The sequence below is a fragment of the Cupressus sempervirens genome, chromosome 7, assembly GCF_028749045.1.
Source record: "Cupressus sempervirens isolate cs-2001-9-10 chromosome 7, ASM2874904v1, whole genome shotgun sequence".
NCBI lineage: Eukaryota > Viridiplantae > Streptophyta > Pinopsida > Cupressales > Cupressaceae > Cupressus > Cupressus sempervirens.
This window is the reverse complement of record NC_143124.1, coordinates 594,400,161-594,422,833: the sequence shown is the minus strand read 5'-3', so window position 1 is coordinate 594,422,833 and position 22,673 is coordinate 594,400,161. Positions and strand designations below refer to the sequence as shown.

Sequence of the window (22,673 nt, the reverse complement as noted above, 5' to 3'; positions counted from 1 at the left end):
CATATAGACTAATTATTGCTGAGCACCATATTGCAAAGTGCCACTTTACATTTCAAGATGATTAAGTTTGATAAATGGGTTGCAACAACCTCCTACAAAAATTAGAGCAAAAAAACACAAAAAAACAACTATTAGAGACAAACTTTAAAAATAATACACATTACACATTCAAATTATGAAAGTCAGAAAATGTCTTCAAGTTACTACTTCAAATTCAAGTTCAAGTTCAAGTTCACTTACATTACTACTTCAAGTTCAAGTTCACTTACATTACTACTTCAAGTTCAAGTTCACTTACATTACTACTTCAAGTTCAAGTTCACTCACATTTAATTGCTCCAAGTGTGAGAATAATCTGAAAATTCCTTGAGTCATGTGGGGGTTTTTGATGAACACTTGGATGTCTTCAACCTTTGCATACAACTCTTTGATCCACCCAACTTTGTTCACGGTCTTTTGTAGCATACGATTGAGTGAGTGGACTGCACAAGGTGTCCAAAAGATATGCTGGTATCGCTCTTCAACCAACAGACCATCAATTCTACAATTCTTTGCATCGTCCTTTATGACTTGGACAATGTTTCTAGGTCCCACTTGTTCAATGATAGAGATGAGAATACCCACAATATATGGCCCATATTTTACTTGCCCTTCACAATCCATGTGTAATGTCCCCTTTTGGGACATTAGAAATATTGAAGGCACATTATATATAACCTTAGAATTGACTTGGAGAGTTTGAACTCAAAATATAAAGGGGTCAATTTAATATTACAAAGTGGACAAAAGGACAAGGAGAGATAAGACGAAATGCCAGGAGGGAAGTCGAAGAGTCACAACTGTGGGGTTAAAAGGAGAAGAGACTTTCATTTGGGCATGTTTGATTTATTATTTTTAGATTTCAGTTCTCTCTTGCGAGAGTATTTGGAAAGCTTCAGCGTTCAGCTAGTGTGAGGATGTAGCCCCCTGTGCCGGCAAACAGTGGACGTAAACCCATTGTCTGGGGAGACATCAATTGAGGTGTTACATATGTGCTTACAGGTTCTTATTCGAAGTATTCCAATCTGACTGTTAAACTGTATTTAAGATTGGATATGTTAGTGCGAGTTATTGTATTGCTGTTGTATAATGCAATAACATCTTTTTAGGAGTTATAACAATTTGCTGGTTTAATATTATTGGTTTGTAACGCATGGTTATATGCTCGAATCTTGAATGTTATTTTGGAAAGTACTGGTTATTATCTTGTGGAGAATCTTCTGTTTTTATTGTCGTATCATTTTACATTTTCCTATGTTTGAGTTTGAATATTATAATCAAGAAGAAGTTGATTAAACATCTGTTGGATTTTCTACCGGTTTCGATTGTGCTCACAATACATCTGCATGTGTTTAGTTTTGAATATAGTTTAAAGGGGAAAATTGAGTAAATATCCAATTAGGGATATTTCAGTAGTATCAAAGCTATTGAACTTGCCATCCTAGTGGGTATATTCAGAGTTTTGAATCAGAGCTTAGTTGCAAATATCCAGATAGAGTAATGGATAATTGATATATATCAGGGTGTAGTTTATTTTGGAGCCCATTCTTAGTAAAGAGAAACCTTTTAAAAATATGAGATTATAAATCTTTGTGGTCAAGGGAAATGAAATGAAAATGTTAGATAAGTCCTTGCCATGAGACTATGGTTGAAAAGTTTACAGATTGCAGAACCCAGTTAGAAGAACAAAGGTAAAAGGAGTCCCTACGTACTCTACTATTCACTTTATGCGAAAGAAAGGCATGAGTAAGCTCCCATTTTCTAATATACACTACAGAACTAAGTTCAATTCTAGAGACTTGGATGATTAATGGGAAGCTGGAGTTAGACTGAAGGACAGAGTGCTGGATCGCATAGGACAGAGTGCCTCATTGTCTTCTTATGATCCTTGTCATATTCTTTTGCATATTTGATAAAGGCATTGAGGGAGGCAAGGGTGCCCAAATGTTTCTTCTCGATGACAATCTTCCCCAACTCATCCAATCTCGATTTGAACCCTGTCTCGTTGACGTTCTTCTCTCAGCTCCTAGCCTCAATTATGCTCTCCTTTGATGGTGTTGCATTCTGTTTCTTTGCTGGAGGTCCCTGATGTTCTTTACTCTTCTCAACTTCCAAACGTCTTACTCTTAATTGTTCTTTGCTACTGGCTCCTTCACCTTTTTGTCCGATTGACTTCGTTGGACCTTCCTTTGGTTTTATCTTTTCATAAGTAAGGTGTACCCTCTGACTTTGTAATTTCCTTAACTTCCCATTACCACGACTCGGTGTGCAAATCGACTGTCCGTGTAACTGCCTCTAAGGAAGGATCCTGATGATCATCCCAATTCACTGGATTCAACTCCGTTCCATCCACTGCATCATAGTCTCCTCTTAGCACATTTTCATCATCTTCCAGTTGATTGGGAATATCAAGGCCTCTCCATTTGATATCTTTCATCATGTTCACCGACAATCTTGAGAAAGCTAGCTTTCTCACATGAAAGTCATCCTGGGCATTGGCCCAGAAATCTTCTATAGTAGGAACATGTTTAAATGCATTTTTGTGAGATGCCCTGATAAGACCATTACGTTTGAATCCTTGCCTTGCTCTATACCATCCTAGATGATACCATTCTAATTCTTTCTTCGCAGCTACAAAGGTGACAGGATTGAGGCAACTATCATGGCCAATTCTAAATGAGAATGTTATCCTTGTCTCACCCTTAAGTTTCATCATTTTGTCATAATGCTCAAGTTGCCTAGCCAATTACATCAAAACTACCTTGTCGGGTGGGTACCTTGGAAGTCTCTTGGGACAAACTGTGCTTCCTGCTACTCTAATATAAGTGAATTGCGGGAATTGGATGAACCAACTCCCATACTTCTTGACTTTTGCTTCTGCTTCCGATGAGAGCCTCTTAGCAAGTGGCCCTTGTAATATCCTTACTGTCTTCATGGCAAAGGCGTCATAGAACATCTTATAGTCTTTGGTCTTGTGCAAATGAAGCTGTGGATAGCACTCGTGCACCAAACATTGCCCCGACCCATTACCAATTACTCCTAAGGCCTTAAGTCCAGGATTTTCATACAATCTCGCAATTAGATAGAACAGATAGGACCCCATATAGAATTGCTTTTGATTTTGCCCAGTCCTAATTTGCAATTCTAGATTTTCGCTTATGATCCTAGCCCAATCAAATCTTCTTTTTCCTTTTTCAATTTCATCAATAAAGAAATACATTTAATTCTCGAACCCTTGAGCTAAGCCCATGATTTAGCTGAGAAGCACGATGAGATTGCCATACTCTGATTGAAATCTGTCATGGCGAACCTTGATGACTTGGTGACTCCCTTCTTGCCTTTGTGTAGCCAATCCTACTTTAGGTGAATGAAATAAGCCTCCTGGTTATCTTGGAATAACTTAGCCGCCTGATCCATCATTACTACTGTCATGCCTTTGTATTGGGGGATATTAAATGCTTTTTCGAACCCTTGTTCGCCGATGTTGGCTAACACTCTCTTCCTCTCATAAAAAATGATGGAGCTACTAACCAAATCAAACCGGGATGCACACTCCATTACCAATTCTAGACGAGGCAAGGTAGGAGGGAAGGCTATTGCGTGTACAATTCCGCTTTTGTAGATCTTCTTTGCCATGGGGGATTGTTCTTCCTTCAATCTATCCTTTAACTGTACCATGTTTACTGTGCCGATATTGGTATTACTTATTCACCTCACTTTCAAAAAGAAGGTGGTCTTAGGCATCATGTCCTCTTTGTCCTTTTTGGTATTCGTACCCTTTGGATTTTTGCTTACATTAACATCTACCATCCTAAACACTTATTTTCTCCCCTTCATTCTAATTGATATGGACTACACTTATCGATCTCCAACCTTCTTTCTATCAATGGATTCTAACTTTTTTCTGCCTTGCCAAGTCCTATCACTACATTTATCTTTCCAATCTTCAACCTAGAGGTGGGACTACCACTTATTTCTACCTCTTTGTTACCTTAGGATGGACTACACTTATATCTCCCAACTTCAATCCTAGGGTGGTCTAGTTTATTTCTGCCTCTTCAAGTGTCCTATCATGGATTCTACACTTATCTCTCCAAACTTCAACCTATTAATGGGATGATGAAGTGGTGGATGATGAATGCAAGAAGAAAACAAGGGAAACGAACTAAGCAAGAACAAGGAGTGGAATCCACCTTTAGACCAACCTTCACCTCTAAAATGAATTAAATTTTACCTCAATTTTGTCTTTACCAATAGTCGGGCCATCTTCAGGTTCGGATCAGACCTAGGAAATGTAAGCCTCCTTGCAAATAATAATGCCCTAGCAAAAATCAGAATTTTGATCCTTTTGAAACTGCCCACATCTATCATAAAATCAGATCTTGATCATGTATCTCCTTCACCAAGCAAAATTGCCCAACTCTAGTGCAAAATTCGCAGCCTTTAGCAAGAAAATCAGACTTTGAAAAATCATCCAAGCGAGAGAAAATACTTCAGATCTGCCTCAAATCGCCTAGGGCAGAAATCGCAGCCCTTTATGGAAGAAGGAAAAGATGCCAAACACATGAAAATCTGCTCCAAAAGAAATCGTCCAAGGCTGGAAAATGCCTCTCTTTGGAAAAATCGCCAAGTGCATGAAAGCTGCTCCTCCAAGAAAAATCGCCAGATATAGAAGAAGAGAAGATGTAATGAGGAGATAAGAGAGGGGGGAGCCCTCTTGTACCACAATCTCCTTGCTCCCTCAAGCTGGCCGACTAGCCTTGTAGGAGAGAAAAATTAAATTAGTGCTTCATTAATGGTCCAAATTTAAATGCCATGCTAAAACTTATTTTGCCCATAATGAAATTTACCCGTTTAATTGCTAGTTGTGATTAAAAATTGCAAAATAAAATTAGGAAAGCCTTGGAGATGTTAAAATTCTCATTTAATAATGTTTTGGTAGTTAAAATATCATTAAAATCGGATTTAGCAAGCTAAGATCGATTTTCAAATATTAATTTACCAATCTCTTTTGATATTTTTAAAATCTTCAAGGCAATTTTTTAACCAATTTAATGCAAAATTTTGCAATTAAGTCCACTTTCCATTTCGCAATACAATTTTAATTTTTAACCCAAATAAATCATTTTTTAGCACTCAAAATCGATTTTTCCAATTTAATTTCACTACCACAAAATTTCCTTTTTCACCAAAAAATTGAAGATTTTCAGAAACAATTAAATCTAAAAAAATTTCGTTATGAAAATGCTCAAGATTATACAATTACATCTAATCTTCAAAATCCGTCTAAGACCCAAAAATTTGTAAATTTATCCTATCGAGTATTGTTCTAACCATTGGAAAAATGTTGTCTTTGTAATTTTTTTGGACTAAAGATAAAATTATATGCTTCGGAAAATCAAGTTAACATCGGGTGAAAAGAGAAATCACATCAAATCCGTCCTGGCCCGAAGGCGCCCAAGATGTAAAATTTTCAAATCAAAAACTTTAGGACAACTCCGAAAAAATTGCCAAGGCAACCAAAAAAGGGGGGTCCCCAAAATTTTTGGGGCGATGGTGTGAAAACCTCAGAACATTTAGCATCAACCCAAACAAATGTTCTTGAACATTTCCAGAAATAAGTAACTTAGAACAATGAATCTTAGGACGACCTATCCGAAAATCTACTTATGGACCAGCACTCAATAAGGGAAAGAACTCTCAAGTTGAACCTAAGCACCCTGACCATAAGTTATGCATGTGTGTGCAAATGATTTATTCCCCGCTTGACTAGAACTTGATAATCTCTCTGATCCATTAAACTTAGCTATTATAATATCCTTACTTCAAAAGCAACCTGGATAGAGCTTCGTTGCCAGTTAGGCGTCTATAGCCTCGACGGAGTTATCACTATAGCACCACAATCATGGTTCTACCTTTCATTTAGTGATTATTTTTATAGCATTGGTAGAGATGATTGCACACCCATGAACCAAATTTCATTTATATTTTCACTTTGAGTTTGCCTTTCCTTTGCATAAATTCTCTTATTCCTTTTCTCATGATTTTTACTAAGTCCAACTTTACTTCAACACACCAAGAACTCATAGCAATTAAGTGTGAGTAGAATGTTGTAACCATGCCAAAGGTAACTTAAGAACCTCTATCGAGTTTGACCCAAATTTAGTACAAGTCTTACCATGTACTAACGACTAGGCACACCCTTTAATCTCTGAACTTTGTCAAATGCATGCAAGAAATGAACAAGATGGACTCCATTTTTTCACCAAAAATGTAAAATCTACACACTTCGCCCAAGAGTGATAACATGGAACCCCCTTTGCACTTGCAAAGCCCCAAAACCAAAACTGCTCTCCAACTGAGGGAAGCTAAAAGATCCCAAGTCAAATGACTTGATGCAAATCAAATCGAGCTCCCTCACAACACCTAAACTAAACAACTAAAAGAAAACTACTCTAACCAACTGAAAGGGAAACTACTCTAACCAACTGAAAGGGAAGCTAAACTACCCAACTTAAAGGAAACTAAACTACTCTCCTGAACCAAATGGTCCAAGACAAACCTACTCTAACTATGTACAAGACTCTAAAGGGACAACACTAACTGATCTAATATATACACTAGATCTCACATGGTTTCTCAGGATGTTTAAAAGTAACAAGGTTTGGGTGATAGTTCTCAATCTTGCAAACTCATCCATACTTTGAAAAAAAATTGGTCACCTCAAACTCAACCTCAAGAAAATTATCATGCAAGATCAACAATTGAGGAAATTCATTAGGACCATGAACAAACCACAAACAAGTTTTCTCTTCAAAATTTCCATAATCAAAATAACAACTTTTACAACTTTGAACATTAAGAGCTAGGAAAGAAACAACCTGGCATGACTCAAATTCAAATGGAACCTGCAAATTCTCCATGGCCTTAGGAGGTTGAAGTTGGTGGTGGACCATCCCAATAGCATCAACACCAAACCCGTGAGTGATCAAGGTAGGGTCAGTCATGAAGTCAAGGCCTTGAAACATCTTTCTAGGGGGCTTGTCCTTGTGAATCATGAACCAAGCATCCTTGTGAATCTCCTCAAGTGTATCCTCAAAAATCAAGGATTCCTTGATATTCCCCCCATCAAACACCTCTCCAAATTGCTCAAACACAATATCCAACTATAGCATCAACCCAAACTGTTCTTTGTTTTCCCTTTCTATGGGAGCAACTTGATCACCACTTAACAATCCTTGCATATCCTCACCAATAGGAGCTTTATCATTTAGTATGTAATTTCCATTTGAACTCTCTTTAGGAACATCTTGCAATTCTTTATATAGACTCTCACCAAAAATAGCACCTTCAAGACTGATAGGAGAACCATCATACAACTTCAAGTGGCAAAATTTCTGGAGGTTGAAGTTGATGGTGAATCATGCCACTTGCAACAACTCGATCACCTTGAAAGGCTTTGGGAAAATGGCTCCTTTTGTACTTCTTCCATATGATTTTCAAGCATCCCCCCAAAGAATTTAGTGGAGATAGCACCTTGCATTGGTTTATCAAAATTTTCCTCATATTTGAATTCTCTTGTGATATCTTGTAACTCCTTGTTCAACTCACTTACTTGATTATCTTCCTCTTTAAGGATATTTGAAACTTCTTGCAACCCATCCTTAAGAGTCACCCCTTGAATTATGCATGGAGGCTCACCAAAGATTTCTTTTCGTCCATCTTTCGATGTTCCATTTGTTGTTCTTCGTGTGCCCTCACATGTTGACCTTTGCATACCATCCTTTCTCTCTCTTGGATAAATTCAATTGTTTCCTTGATATTCTTGTCAACCTCTCCACCTTGTGATATAACATGCGAAGGTTTATCCACTTGGTTATCTTGAACATTAAAATCCACCATATCATCTTGATATATCTTACCCTCTTCATTCTTTGGTGTCCAACTTAAAAGCTGAAAGAAATCCTTACCACCCCTCATTGATATTTCCTCATACCAACCCTATTGAAACTTGACCAAGTCAGTGGTGTCTTGGCAAGATGGGCAAGTAGATTCTGAATGTGAGAGACTGTGTATACTGTACCAAAAACTTCTTCCATATATATATTTAGGTTCCCTATTGATATCCTCTTTGAAAACAAGAAAATCTTCCTCTAAATTGACAAGGACCGTAGGGCTCATGTATTTGTGAAAAAGAAAATTTTCCTCTTAATGCCAAATCCACGCTCAAGAGAAACACCAAACAATCCAGCTCCTCATGATTTGTAGTGCCATGTATCCTACACTTCCTTGATGCTGCAAGTTGAGACAAATCCCATGGAGGTAACCTTTTGTTCAAATCAAACCAAATGGGAAGAACGTCCAAATGATAGTTTTAAACGGAGTCTTGATTCGCTAATCCTAAACATTTCTGCAGATTATATGACAATCGTTTTGGGCATGATAGTATTGCCACAAGTTTGGTTGGTTCGACATTCACGAGTAGGGTATTTTAAGCAACATCGATTAGTCAAACCGTTTGCATCGAGTAATAGCAGTGGGCAGATACCATTACAATTCATTATAAAAAATAAATTTGGAGCCATTGCCAGTTGTGGCGCCACTTCCTAGAATGACACATTCGTTGTTTTATCTGTCAACGAGGCATCAAATAAACTGGAAGTATCAAATTAAAAAAGGTTGTTGGGTTTGTAGAGTATTTCGTTCATGTAAGGAAGTATACTTTGGCTATCAGATACCAATATTTGCTTAGTTTGGATCTAGTTGCAAACTTGGAGTTTTGTCTCGTTCTGTCCCAATTAAATTCTGTGGAATAATAGGCCATGATAATATGTGTAGAGGGTCCACAAGATGATTGTGTACCTTTTAATTTGGATGAGGACATACATTAGGATAGTTCATTTTTTGCATCCTCGAAAAGCATATCCATGAGCTCTAACTTGACTAGTTACATAGATTGTAATACATCTGGCAGAAAAACTGTTTCTGGTAAGAATTCTTCAAAAAAGTAAAGAAGTATACCCTGATAATGCACCCATTGGTGCTAATCTAGGAGCATCTACTAGTAGTTATAATTTTCGAAGGTATTTTGAAAGTGAGTACAACCAAAGTCAACACTCGAAGTCTCTCAAGAAGCCTCCAAGAGCAAGAGTCAACAGTTGAATTTGCAACAGGAGGATAATGTTGTGGGCTTTCCTCTTGAGCCCCAAGGGCAATGGATCTTTTAGCTAAAGCTTGTGGTAATGCTCAAACCCGCATCCTGCAAAATGGAATCTGCTCTTCTGACTCAATGTCAAATCCAAGAGAAAGTGTTTTCTTACAAACAAAGAATCAAATTGGGGAAGATGCTTAGATGAATTCTATGTGGGCACCAAGTAGGACTGCAAAGTCATTAACCAAACATGAACCAAAATTGCAGAGTGCACATGGATCAATTGGCAAGAGAAAACTTGTCAAATATTTCAATGTCATTGGCAGCCTCATTTGCTCACAAAGATGGCAGAAGTTTGCAGCAATGTGATGATGGTGATAAAGCAGGGAAGGTAGGAAAAGAAAAGCATCAACTATCACAACTTCCGGAGCATTCAATGATAAAGGAATCAGTTCCTTTTCAGCCACCGGTATTAAATTATTCAAATAAATTTTTCTTGCAAGATGTCTCTATGAGTAATTACAAGAGGGTTGAATATTCTGGACCGTGGGTGCCCCAATCAGCAGATATAAGACCATAAATATTCAAGATTTACAAGGATTATCAAAAACTTCCTACCCGAATTCAGAATGATTTATCATTCAATGATTATTTGGATTTTCATCAAGAGCAGCAAAATAACACTGAGATGGCAAAGAGGAAGTATTTGGAATTGGTTCAGGATATTCTTGCAAGGGTCCAGGGCAAAAATGTGTACTAGGAATTTCCAAAAACTTATGATCAGCGAATAGAGGTTCTTGAAAAAGAAGAGCAGTCAACTACCATTATTTTACAGCATTCCAGCAACCATGTAGAAGATGTTACATAGGGTGTAATTTTTATGTTGGTGAATTGAATGTTAATGTTGACAAACAGGCTGATGAGGACGGTTGCACACAAGGTAATAGCAGATTGGAATTTTTCTATGATGAACCATATATTTCCTACGCCCATGACAAGAATTTAGAGGAACAATCCAAGAGGACACTACAAGACGATGAGCTGTATCAACATGATAATGAAATGCATGCATTTAGAAACCAGCTGAAGGTTAATGAACAAATGGTTGTGGCATCTTTGGTACGTTATGATAGTACTTACAAGATGGTTGAGGATCTCTACAGGAGGGTTCAAAAGGGAGTGGAAGAAGAATGACTTGTTTTTGATTTGCAATTGATCAAAATAGCTCTTGAAACTATGAAATCATAATATTTGTATTTGCTTTCCAACAGGGATAACATTCTTAAGGTTGCTGAAACTCATGCTGATCAACTGAATAAAGAAAGGAATGAGATTAAGGAGCTCAATAGAGAGCTTAAGGAAACCTAGGAGGCATTAAATGATGCTCGGATTTCCCTTCAAGAAGCAGAAATTCTGATTAGGATCATGAATCACTCTCAGAAACAGGAGGATAAAGAGAGGTAGGAATTTTTCCTAGAAGTATTCGATGAACTTGATAGCATTCAACAGACGTATGCTTTGGATAGTTGCCCCAATGATCAAGTTCCAAAACTTCAGAACACATTCAGCTTATAGACAACCCTCTGTTTGAGGTAGATGCTGTTTGGATTTCCGATAATCCACTTTTTGAGATAAACGAGGACTCTCCTTTTGACTATCATGAAGAAGATGATTCTGATTTTAGGATATGGAATCCTGGTACGATTCCTAGCAATGAATATGGGGCACAAGATGGAAGTGGTGATTTTACTACTGTTGTTCGTCATTGGATTAGTCCTAGTAGGATTCCTGATTTCACACCATACAGGAATTGGTTGGATTACATACATTAGCCTTTGGATAGATCTTGGTGTAGTATTGATGGGAGTTATGTTTCAATCTTAAGGAACGGGTTTTCAACTTCATTCTTATTCATAGTACCTATGTACCCAGAGGTTCTCCAGGTTGATGACGACAGTATGGTATTGGATGCACCCAAAGTGTTACTTTATGTTTTTGAGCGGCTTGTTTGTTACGTCATCTATTTAGGTCGGGTTGTCACCATCTACTAGGTTATGCATAGTTCATTGATACATTTCTACCTTATCATATCGGCTGGTTATGACAACAGGGTTTGGGATCCAGGTGTTGACAATATTCAACTATGGCTTGTTGAGGAGTTGGTTATAATTCCGCTCAGTTTGAGATTGGATGCGAGGATAAGAAGAGTTGTACAGTCTACAGGTGCAATGATATTTCATAGTTTTATATGGGACCCAGGGATTGGGTTGATGGATGGGTCACAGAGTGACACCTTGCTGCGCAGTATGTCTCGATTTGCTTTCAAATTGGGCTACAGGTCTATTTGTAGATACGTTTGGGATCTTGGTACTGATTGCTCGAGGACAAGAAATTTTAAGGAGGGGAGATTTGTAATGTCCCCTTTTAAGACATTATAAATATATAAGGCATATTATTATAACCTTAGAATTGACTTAGAGAGTTTGAATTCAAAATATAAAGGGGTCAATTTAATATTACAAAGTGCAAAAGGACAAGGAGAGATAAGATGAAATGCCATGAGGGAAGTCGAAGAGTCACAGCTGTGGGGTTAAAAGGAGAAGAGACTCTTTCATTTGGGCATGTTTGATTTATTATTTTTAGATTTTAGTTCTCTCTTGCGAGAGTATTTGGAAAGCTTTAGCTTTCAGCTAGTATGAGGACGTTGTGCCGGTAGACAGTGGATGCAAACCCATTGTCCGGGGAGACATTAATTCAGGTGTTTCATATGCACTTACAGTTTTTTATTCTAAGTATTCCAATCTGACTGTTAAACTGTATTTAAGATTGGATTTGTTAGTGCGGGTTATTGTATTGCTGTTGTATAATGCAATCACATCTTTTTAGGAGTTATAAGAGTTTGCTGGTTTAATATTACTGGTTTGTTAAGCAATTTTATATGCTCGAATCTTGAATGTTATTTTGGAAAGAACTGGTTATTATCTTGTGGAGAATCTTCTGGTTTTATTGTTGTATCATTTTACATTTGCCTACGTTTGAGTTTTAATATTATAATCAAGAAGTTGGTTAAACATTTGTTGGATTTTCTACTGTTTTCGATTGTGCTCGCAATACATCTGCAAGTGTTTAGTTCTGAATATAGTTTAAAGGGGAAAATCAAGTAAATATCCAGTTAGGGATATTTCACCATGGGTCTCAAAAACATTGCCAGTTTAGGGTACTCCGCTATGAAATTGGTCAAGGGATTTTTGTCATCTTTCCAACCATTTGAAACAATTGATACCCCTATCTAAATCCATGAATCCTTAATAAGCTTCAATGCATCCTCAACCCCCTTCACCTCATTATCCAACAAGGTGGTCCATACTTTCTCTTAAGTAGGGCTCTTATACCCTCATGGAGTTCCACAGACACTTCTCAACATCTTCCTTCAGCATAGATAACCCATTTGCATATAAACATCTTGTTACATCAATGTCTGGAATGTCTCGGCTCCCATTTTCCAATGCAGCTTGTGATGGTCCCTTTCTTTTGCATGTAACTAGTGCTTGAGTTTAAGTTTCAGGATTATCTGTGGTAGTATAAAAGGGGTGGCCTTCTCTCACAATATTCGTATAGCGGGGTTGCATTCTCTTTGATTTTTTAGTGCTAGTGGTTGTATTTTGTTTACGTGCTTCTCTCTCTTCTGCTGCTTCATGCTCCACAATATATTTTGATATTGTTTCATTTGGTACAGGTGCATTTTTTTCCCAACGCATTTTGTGACTCCTTGGGAATCCACACAAAGGGCCTACCACCTCCTGAAAGGGGTCTTACAATATCAATATACTTCCATAAAGGAAAATCAGAATTTGGATCTATTCTTTATTTAGTATTGCCTATGGAATAATAGGTAGATGCCATTGCAGTTCCTATGTGAAGAAATTATTATACATATTTAGATCTTATGGACAATGAAAGAAGAATGAACAAAATTAATAAATTTATGAAAAAAAAAACTTACCTCTTCCACTCATTGGAAGCTTGCAAAGGTGTAAGAATGAAATACAAATATTTGATGAAGATTAATAAATGAATCTTCCAACTCCTTACACAACCAAACTCTTGCTCGACCAGCTATTTCTCCACCTCAAGAGAAAATAACCTATTTGCACATCAAATAAAAGTTAAGAGCCAACAAAAGTCCTTTAGTATCCAATTTTTAAGGGTTGTGGATGTGAAAAATCAATTAGATATGCAAAAAAAGGCTGGGTGTTGAATTTGACCACGTCCCCACTTTGGTTCAACTGGGTTCATTCCAAGTTTGCTCGAGTCCGAACCCTGCACGGACCTACAGGCGGATCAGATTAGAACCACGAACTAGTTCAAACTTGGGCTGGCCAGGGGGGCTAGGGGGTGAATCCGATATCTTAATTTTTTGCTGTAATGAAAAGATCATAACTTAGTTTTGGTCATTAACTTGCGTACGACCTGGAAGAAGAGCTCTACTGCCCTTAGGTGTTCATTCAATCCATGGGTTGTTTATTAAGGATTAAGAATACATTGGAATCCTTCTTATTTGTAAGTAAAAATTACAGTGTATAATATTATTATAGATAAATCAATCTTTGAGATAATGAGGAGTACAAATAAATGAAAACAACCCTAGAGATAATAAGGACTAGGAGACTTCATTTGGATCCCTCTTTTTCGTAAATAAAAAGAACATATTGTTTAATTATAAAGTGCAAAGATTATAGAGAAAACAATCACTGAGATAATGAGGAGTGCAGATAAATGGAAACAACCCTACAGTTAATTAGGACTATCTGTACAGATAAGAAGGTCTACAAAGGACAGATTCCTTTTTGCTTTGATTGTGGAATCAGTGTGGATTGCTTGTCAGCAGTTATGTTCTCATAACTCTCTTTGGATCAAATTTTGGCACCCTTCTTCCTCTAGTTTTTTATGGCTAATGATAGGAGGAGCAAAGGATCATCTTCTTCTGCGATCAAATCCTCTTCAACCATTGTTAACAGATAATGTCTTCTTTTCAGCATATAATATCCTCTTTTCAGGATTGTCACCTCTTTGGGTTTCTTGTCCACCAGCAAGGCACCTAAACATTATATTGGTGCCATATCTAAGAAAAGACAGAGAAGATGTTGCTGGAAAGGAGATCTTTAACAGAAGGATCTTTAGCAGCAAAGGGAATCATATTCAACAAAGGATGTGGTCCCATACCCAATCTAACAGCTCTATCATGATACAAATGGGGAATCATAGCAGTGAGAAAAACTTACTAGAATCCAGGCAGCACAGAAGAACTCAAGACCAGAAGAAAACAATAGCTAATTATGAGAGGGGTCAAAGAAGACCCAGGTGGCTGCTGGGCTTGCCGATTAAACCCCAAGACAACATTTTATTCTGAAGAGCAAAGATATCAGAATTCTATGTCCATGTTTAACTATACTTGAACCTCTTAATATTATTGCCATTTTTTTTTTGTCACCAAGGTACTATTAGATGACTTTTAACTTTGTGAGTGCTTATGAGTCACAGCTTTATCCTGCACATCAAAATTGAACCTTACATGTGCGCACACACGCACACACACAGAGTCACAGGATTCATTAAAGATCATCCATGAAATTTGCATTTTGGCGAATGTTGTCCAAATTTTATGGTATTTTATATTATATTGTTTTATTTTAAAATAATATTGCGTTACTTAAATTATTTAGTAATGTTAAACTTTTTCAACAATATTGCCGATATTGTACTTATTTTTAAAATTTAATAAATTTATGTAAGGCAAATTTTACGATTGTTGAATTCAAATTCGAACCTCTATCTATCTATCTATATGCATGAGTAAGGACTCCACGACAATAGCTAATCAGACCACTCTAGTTGAGGTTTACTCAGTGGAATAACACTTCAGAATCTTACAGAATTACCTAATGAGTGTTTCTTCTGAAGAGCACCTCAAGGTCCCACCCTATCCTCTTCCCCGAAAGAGGAAACAGTTAAAACTAATTAAATATGCCTTTTCATGGCTGCCATTCACTAGCAGACCCAATAGAATGAAAAGTAGTTAAAAATTTAAATATAAGAATGAGATGAAACAAAAAGAAAATCAAGAATTCTTATTATGCAGATCTTAAAGTTGTTTTTTCAAGTTTATATAGCCCAAGTTTTTAAAATCCACAAAACTTGAAAAACATTTGTTGTTCTTTAATTTAGACAGTTTGGGCATACACTCGAAAGATTTTCTAGCAAGCTTTTGCCAATTCTATGATATGGATATAAATACATTACAATTGTCATGTCATTTCTAAGAGTCTTAAATTGCACAAACAGGGTTTAATGTCTTTATTTTTGTTGGTGATGGCTGATCTAAAAGCTGAGGAGTGTTTCGCATCATTACTCATCTTTGTTACTAATTTATATTTGTGATTTCTGATTGCTGCCTTTGGCATTATTGTAATGACATTGAGGTTTTTTTGTGCGTTTATACCTTCAAGCTTCTGCAGTTCTAGCTACCTAGAGTTTGGCATACTGATGATGTATTAAAATTAATTTGTAGGTTATTGTCAAAAGTGGGGATGACTGCAGGCAGGAGCATCTTGCTGTGCAACTTATTTCACATTTCTATGGTAAGTAAAATGATTGGATTTTCTTATTATTGATCCATAAACTCAAATAGTTATACCACATCAATCACCAACTAATAGATTAATCTTGGTTTAAGGGTGGGCAAAATGACCGAGCATTAATGAAATAAAATTTCAATTAAGAGAGAACAACAGCGCATGAAAGTAGGAGACAAAATATACCTTGGGGAAACCCACTGTGGGTGAAAACTCCTGTTGAAATGTGAGTAAAACTCACTTTGGGTGAAAATCCAGTTAAAATGTGTGTGAACTCGGAGTGATGGACTACAATATTGCAAATACAAGAGTTCTAAGCCATGTGGACTTGTAAACAAAGCAACTATACCATTGCTTGTAGCTCTTTTGACCCCAAATAGTCTCTCAGATGATTCCCTAAACCTCTGCCAACACCACTGTTGTGAAAACTTAGAGAACTTTCAAGCTAAACTCCATTTACAGTACTCTAGGATGCATCACAAGCTACCAAGACGATCACAATGCATCAAAAATATTACAATGATACAGGGACCTAAAGAGGCAAGCTAACATATGAACAGAAGAAAATGATAAACTGGATTGCCATAGGATACCACAGATGTGCGTAGTGGATTTAACATCTCTGACAGAAAAACAATTTTAGTTTTGCCCTGGTGATTTCCTTTTTGATGCCTGCTGCAACTGGCTATTATGCAAGTGTGCAAAATTCTTATATTCTCTGTCCTGGCACAACCTGCATTTTGACGCTTCATACCATCCAATCCATGTTCTAGCATGCAAGAGATAGTCTGTTTTTTCAAAACATTCCGTTGAGTGCAAAGTACATATCGTTTTATTGATCAACTATGCGTTCATTTTAAATTTAGTTGAGGTTATTCCTTTCAAATAGTTAGCAGGATGTAGTGGACTTATATTGTTGAGGAGATCTTGTATGTTACTTATGCCATATTGCTTTACCCTATACTGTGTAGGAGGTTTGGTGTACAACCGAGTTGTCTAATGGCAGATAACTTGTACTCTTGCAAGAGAGCTCACAAGTTCAATTCCTGCAGGGGGTAAGGTATGTACAACTTGTTTCTAGTACTGTTAGGTGGCCCTTGCATGGAGTATGCGGCAGGGCAATTAATCAATGATTTCCAAAGATGTATGCTGACAAAACTAGGGCCATCCGCTTTCAGAAACATCCCGGGGATGGGTTGGAAACATCCCTTGTCATCCCCCAAAACCAATTTTTACGGAAGCATCCTGAAGACATTAAAATTTTTTCTGTAAATGTCTGGGTGCAATTAGCTGTTTCCAGGATGGCCAGGGGATGCCTAGACATCCCTCAGTTGTCATGGAGACTGCTCCCCGTTCCATAATGGCCAAGCCAAAAATCAGTTCATGCAAAAAAATACACAAATAATGAACATAATGTGTTGATTTCTATAGAGCTAGATGTTGCCAACTGATTACTTCTCCATTTTGTATCTTCCAAGACAAGTCAACCTTCTGAGTAGATTCAAACTTGAAAACATAGTTGAAAGAGGTTTTCATTGGAGTCACTAGCAGTAGCACTTATCAGCTGATGAAGTAGTTTGGTTTACAAAAAACTTAAAAAATGTAGACCAAGATAAGCATTTTAATCTTATACTTGCATATTTAGATTTTAGTTATACAGATCCAGTAAGCAAGAGAAAACATGATTAACATAATGATTCTGATAGAGCTAGAAGGTAACTAAGGTAATATGATTAGCATAATGATTCATGTAATCATTTAAATGTTTCAAGGTTCTGTGATGTATATAATGATTGTCTCACTAATGCTATCATATGGATCTTTGAATTTTTCTCTCTGTTTTTCAAAAGCTGTCCCCTTGCTGTCCCCCAAAAGTGGTGCCCTTCCATCTCCCAAAATGCGTTCCCCATCCCCTGGCTTAGGCTTTCCAGAAATTGAGGTAACAGACCACTTGATATTGTGGACTAAAAAGGAATCTACTTCCATTTCCATTTCCTTATATGCTAAATCAAATCTTGCTGATTCATTGGTAAACTAGTGCTGTAAAAAACAAAAAAATAGAAGAGTTACTGAAGTTTGTAATTGTATGCCATTATCATAGTATGATACCATAATCCGTGTCAGTTTCTATCCCTATGATTACTGAGTGCTTTCTAAAATACCGACTGGAGGCAAATGATTATGATGCTTCAGCCATGACTTTTTCTTCAGCTTGGCATCCACAACTTTTCCGAATTATTTTCTAAGATATATTTTGAGAACTGTGTACCACTTGTATCCTTTGTCTTCTTTGTTGTTGCAACAATCTACAAGGCTATCAGTTTTCTTGGTTCACCTCCTGACTGAGTTGCCTTCATCGATCACTTTAAATTGGGCTCAATGTCATTAATTCATTCACATTCTACTGTAGAATATTTTGTCGCTCAGCTTTACAGTTGAGTTCAACGTCCAGATCTTGCAAGATATTGTAGTACCTTGTCAGAAATAAAAAATTGGCGGGAACTTTCACTTCACTCAACTTGAACCTGACTGGATTTTGCAAAGGCAAAAATGTAAATTATTGTGCATGTACAGAAATGGATTGATATACCACAATTACGAAAAATAATCTAGAGAGAACAATAGAGTTTTTCAACAAAGTGCTGTAATGGTCAATGCAATAGTTGTGCATAGGGAAGACCTGTCAAATCAATGCCCTTATACTGAATCAGACTTTCTAGTTAATGACTGTTTAACCAAGCAATTATTGGTTAAAGACACAGCCAGCAAACCCTCTGTTCATATCCTTAACATAATTACTGCATCATTTGAGTCAGTACTACAATGATGAAGAAGACAACAAAATCGGTATCACCTATCTTATCCATATGTTGCTTACAGTTCTTAAGGAGAGCATGCCTACTGACAAATTATATACCTGGATATAGAGTTTAATATGTGGATGCATCTGTATATTCCAGGAATTTTTTATTATCCTCTTGTTTTTCAAGATATCCATAGTTTTAGCTTGTGTTATGGTTGAATTGACTAGAATTACCGTGGCAGATATTTTTCAGGAAGCGGGCCTGCCACTTTGGTTGCGTCCATATGAAGTTCTTGTTACTTCTTCATACACAGCTCTTATTGAAACCATTCCAGACACGGTAACTGTAAATGTTATGATACTTGACTTGTATCTAGTTCGGTGTGCTGTGTCCATCTTTCTTTGTAATGACTTGAGCATTTCTTGAGCAGGCATCAGTTCACGCTATTAAGAGCAGACACCCCAACATTACAAGTTTAAGGGAGTTTTTTGCAGAGAAATACCAGGAAAACTCTCCAAGTTTTAAGTTTGCTCAGGTAACAATACCTTTTTTCTTGGATAAAGATTGGATCAAGCTTCTCACACTTTGGTTTTCTTTGGACAAAGATGACAAAATGCAGAATCACTCCATTAGATTTTTGAACTAATAAGAATAAATTATAATTGTTTCAAATGTTAAGTTGTGAATTGTGAAGGATAGCTTAGAATGACTGGAAGCATTGTATGATCTGTTAAAAATGATTCAGCTTGAGGTGATAGGCTATCCTAGCTCACCCACATACTTTAGTTCTTAATGCACCATGTACATCAATTTTCAGTGTTGCTTTACTTGTATGCATTGTAGTTTTGACTATTCATCTGGAACATGTTTAGAAACACTCGGATATTATTTTTCTTATGTCATTATTGTTTTGTGGATTCAGTTTATTAAATACAGAGATGTTTCTGTCTGCCACTTCAGTCCTGTCAATCTCTTTGGATTATGTAACTGTTTTTTTTGTTGTCTGTAAGTACCTAGATTAGAGTGTCAATGTGCATACTAATCAATCATATTTCATAGCTGTGTGGCTGAATTCTAACAGATCACTTAGCGTTACCTCCTACTGCACCTTTAGAATGTCATGAAATTTTCACGTTTAATTTGTACAACCCTGCAACCATGCACTGCATAATAATCAATCATAGTACACAAGTGTGTTTATCTGAAGTCCAACGGACCCCTTTAGTATAACCTCATACCTTGACAATTTTATTAATTTTCTGATATTTAATTTACACAGCCCTGCAACTCTGCAGTCAAGTATAGCTGTAGCTCTGCTTTTCCTGAAGCTATGCTGCTAAAGATGGTTGATGTACTTGTAGATGGTTTTATTTGAAATGTTTGAAATGAATTACAATTAGTAGATTAAGAAGGCAACCCAATGTACAATTCTATGGATTTTGTGTGCTTTGTGATTTTGTGTTCTTAAGATTATAGCTTCATTCAGATTAAAGCTTTCAGACTATTACTATGAAATATATGTATGTATGTATGTATGAAATAATATAAATACACACACACACATATATATATATATATATATTAATAGTTATATATATAGTTATATATTTATATATTGATATTCACAAATATACATATACATATAGATTATATTAAATATATTAAATATTGATAAAATGCTGATGGAATCGAATCCTTATTGAAAGCATCAATATTTAACTTAGACTGATTAAAGTCTAACTGATAGTTGTTAATTGGTGGTTATGTAAATGACCAAAGTCAAGACCATGGAGGACTATGACTCTCCGTGGCATATGCCATGGGAGAGTCATGTCCGTCCGTGGACATTGACTCTCCATATTATATTTATACTTGATATCAATGACTGCTGGATAATCATATCAATATCAAGGGCATAATGATTACCAGCAGTCACTCGATACAAGTTATCACCAATACATCTAACGTATGCATTGAACATTACAGTATAACTGTAATATATAATAGGTATAACAGTTGTCCAAGTCTGATATATATTAGAGCATTGATTTTCTCTATAAAGATCCGATTTTCTTAACATGTTCTTAGAGTGTAGTTAGAAGAAAATCATTGGAAACAAATTGAAATAAGATTTTCTCTTATCATATCAGTCAGAGTAAATTAAGACTAAGATGGTGAATGGGATCAAAGTAGAAGATAGTTTGGAAGGGGCTGGAAACTTTTGTTAATGAAAAATATGGATTATGGCCTTACGTGAAGAACTTGAGCTAGAATCCTTCATTGAAAAAGATCTAAAGATGCGTGAAGAAGAACCTGAAAGGACAACTTGGAACAAACGTAACAGAAAAGCCAAGAAGATTATAATCGATGCCGTTAGAGATTGTATTCTTCCTTCATTAGCAAGATTGAAAACAACTTATGAAGTATTTAAAACTATAAAAGATACATTTGAAATAAACAATGCAAGTAGAATACTTACATTAAAGCAACGACTCATGACTATAAAAATAAACAAACGAGAGACAATAACGACTTATTTCTTAAGAATTTCCGAAATAAAGGATCAACTTGCCACCATTGGAAACAATGTAGATGACTTAGAACTTACACTAATTTCTCTAAGAGGACTACCTATATCATGGGAATCATTCATCCAATGTGTAAGTCGCCCTTCACTTCCTAAATTTGATCAACTAAAGAATAGATGTACTCAAGAGGAGTCGCGACTAATATCAATAGCAATCTGCACAAATAAGGAATGAGAGATCCAAGCACTACATACAAACTCTAGCAATAAAGGAAGGAAGAAGAAGTTCAAACCAAAGAGAGGAAATAATTCTCATAATCACAAGGAAAGAGATCTATCCAAAGTACGGTGCTAACGATGTGATAAGTTTGGTCACATTTGAAGATTTTGTCCATAAAGGAAGGAAAAATCTATATACCCTAGCTGAATCTCATGAAGTGGAAAATGCTCTATTCTATTTAGCCTTGTCAAGTGAATTAAACACAAGTAATAATACTTGGATAATAGATAGTGGAGCTTCAAAACATATAATTGGATTCAGAAATCAGTTTGAAACATTCAAAGAGTATTGCATAGAAGAAGTCACAATTGGAGATAATTCTACTTATCTAGTAAAAGGAATTGAGACCTGCTCCTCACAAATAAAAACATGAGAAACTCTTCAATTAAAAGATGTGCTGTTTGTACCAGGGATAAAAAGAGACCTAATTTCCATTTTGGGTCTAGTTGACCAAGGATACCGTGTCACCTTCAATGAGGGTAAAGTGTTACTATGGCCTAAAAACTCCAACTTAAAGGACGCCATTAGTATAGGATCAAGAGATGGAAGCCTGTACAAATTAAGTATTTAAGCAAAACAACAAGCACTAAATCATGAAATCCATAACTCAAATGAACTTTGACATAGAAGATTAGGGCACCTTGGCTTTAGTGCTCTTCCTACCATAGGGAAAATCACTACAGGCATAATCTGATCACATTAGTATTTATAAGGGGTGTGCTCTAGGAAAAAATAAGAAAGTATGTTTTCCTTTAAGTAAACAAAAGTAAAAAATTGTACTAGAACTTGTTCACACTGATTTGTGTGGACCCATGTCAACACCCTCACTAGGGGGATTGTTGTACTATGTGACTTTCATTGATGATTACCCTAGAAAATCCTGGATATACTTTCTAAAACACAAAGAATCTAATGAAGTCTTACAAAAATTCAAAGAATTTAAAGCCCTAGTGGAAAATCGCACTGGAAAGAAAATACAAACATTAAGATCAGATAATGGAGGTGAATACACATCTAACATCTTCAAAGAATTCTATATTTTTGTTGGGATTAAGAGGGAGACTACAGTACCTTATAATCCTCAACAAAATGGGGTTGCAGAAAGAAAAAATAGAACTATTATAGAAGTAGCAAAAGCCATGATTCATAACCAAAATCTCCCTATGTCCTTTTGAGCCAAGGGAGCAAGTACAACAGTATACATTCAAAACAGAAGCCCTCATGTAACATTAGAAAATAT

General features: G+C 36.3%; 1 protein-coding gene across 1 annotated transcript in view; it reads left to right on the top strand.

Annotated features, from left to right (window-relative positions):
* The window catches only part of LOC149548145 (phosphatidylinositol 4-kinase beta 1-like), an 88,867-nt gene that overhangs the window by 39,103 nt on the left and 27,091 nt on the right, over positions 1-22,673 (top strand). The window contains exons 8-10 of the mRNA XM_089792167.1: positions 15,759-15,828; positions 18,868-18,965; positions 19,057-19,161. Coding sequence (XP_089648293.1) covers positions 15,759-15,828; positions 18,868-18,965; positions 19,057-19,161 — 273 coding nt within the window. The remainder of the gene's footprint in view (positions 1-15,758; positions 15,829-18,867; positions 18,966-19,056; positions 19,162-22,673) is intronic.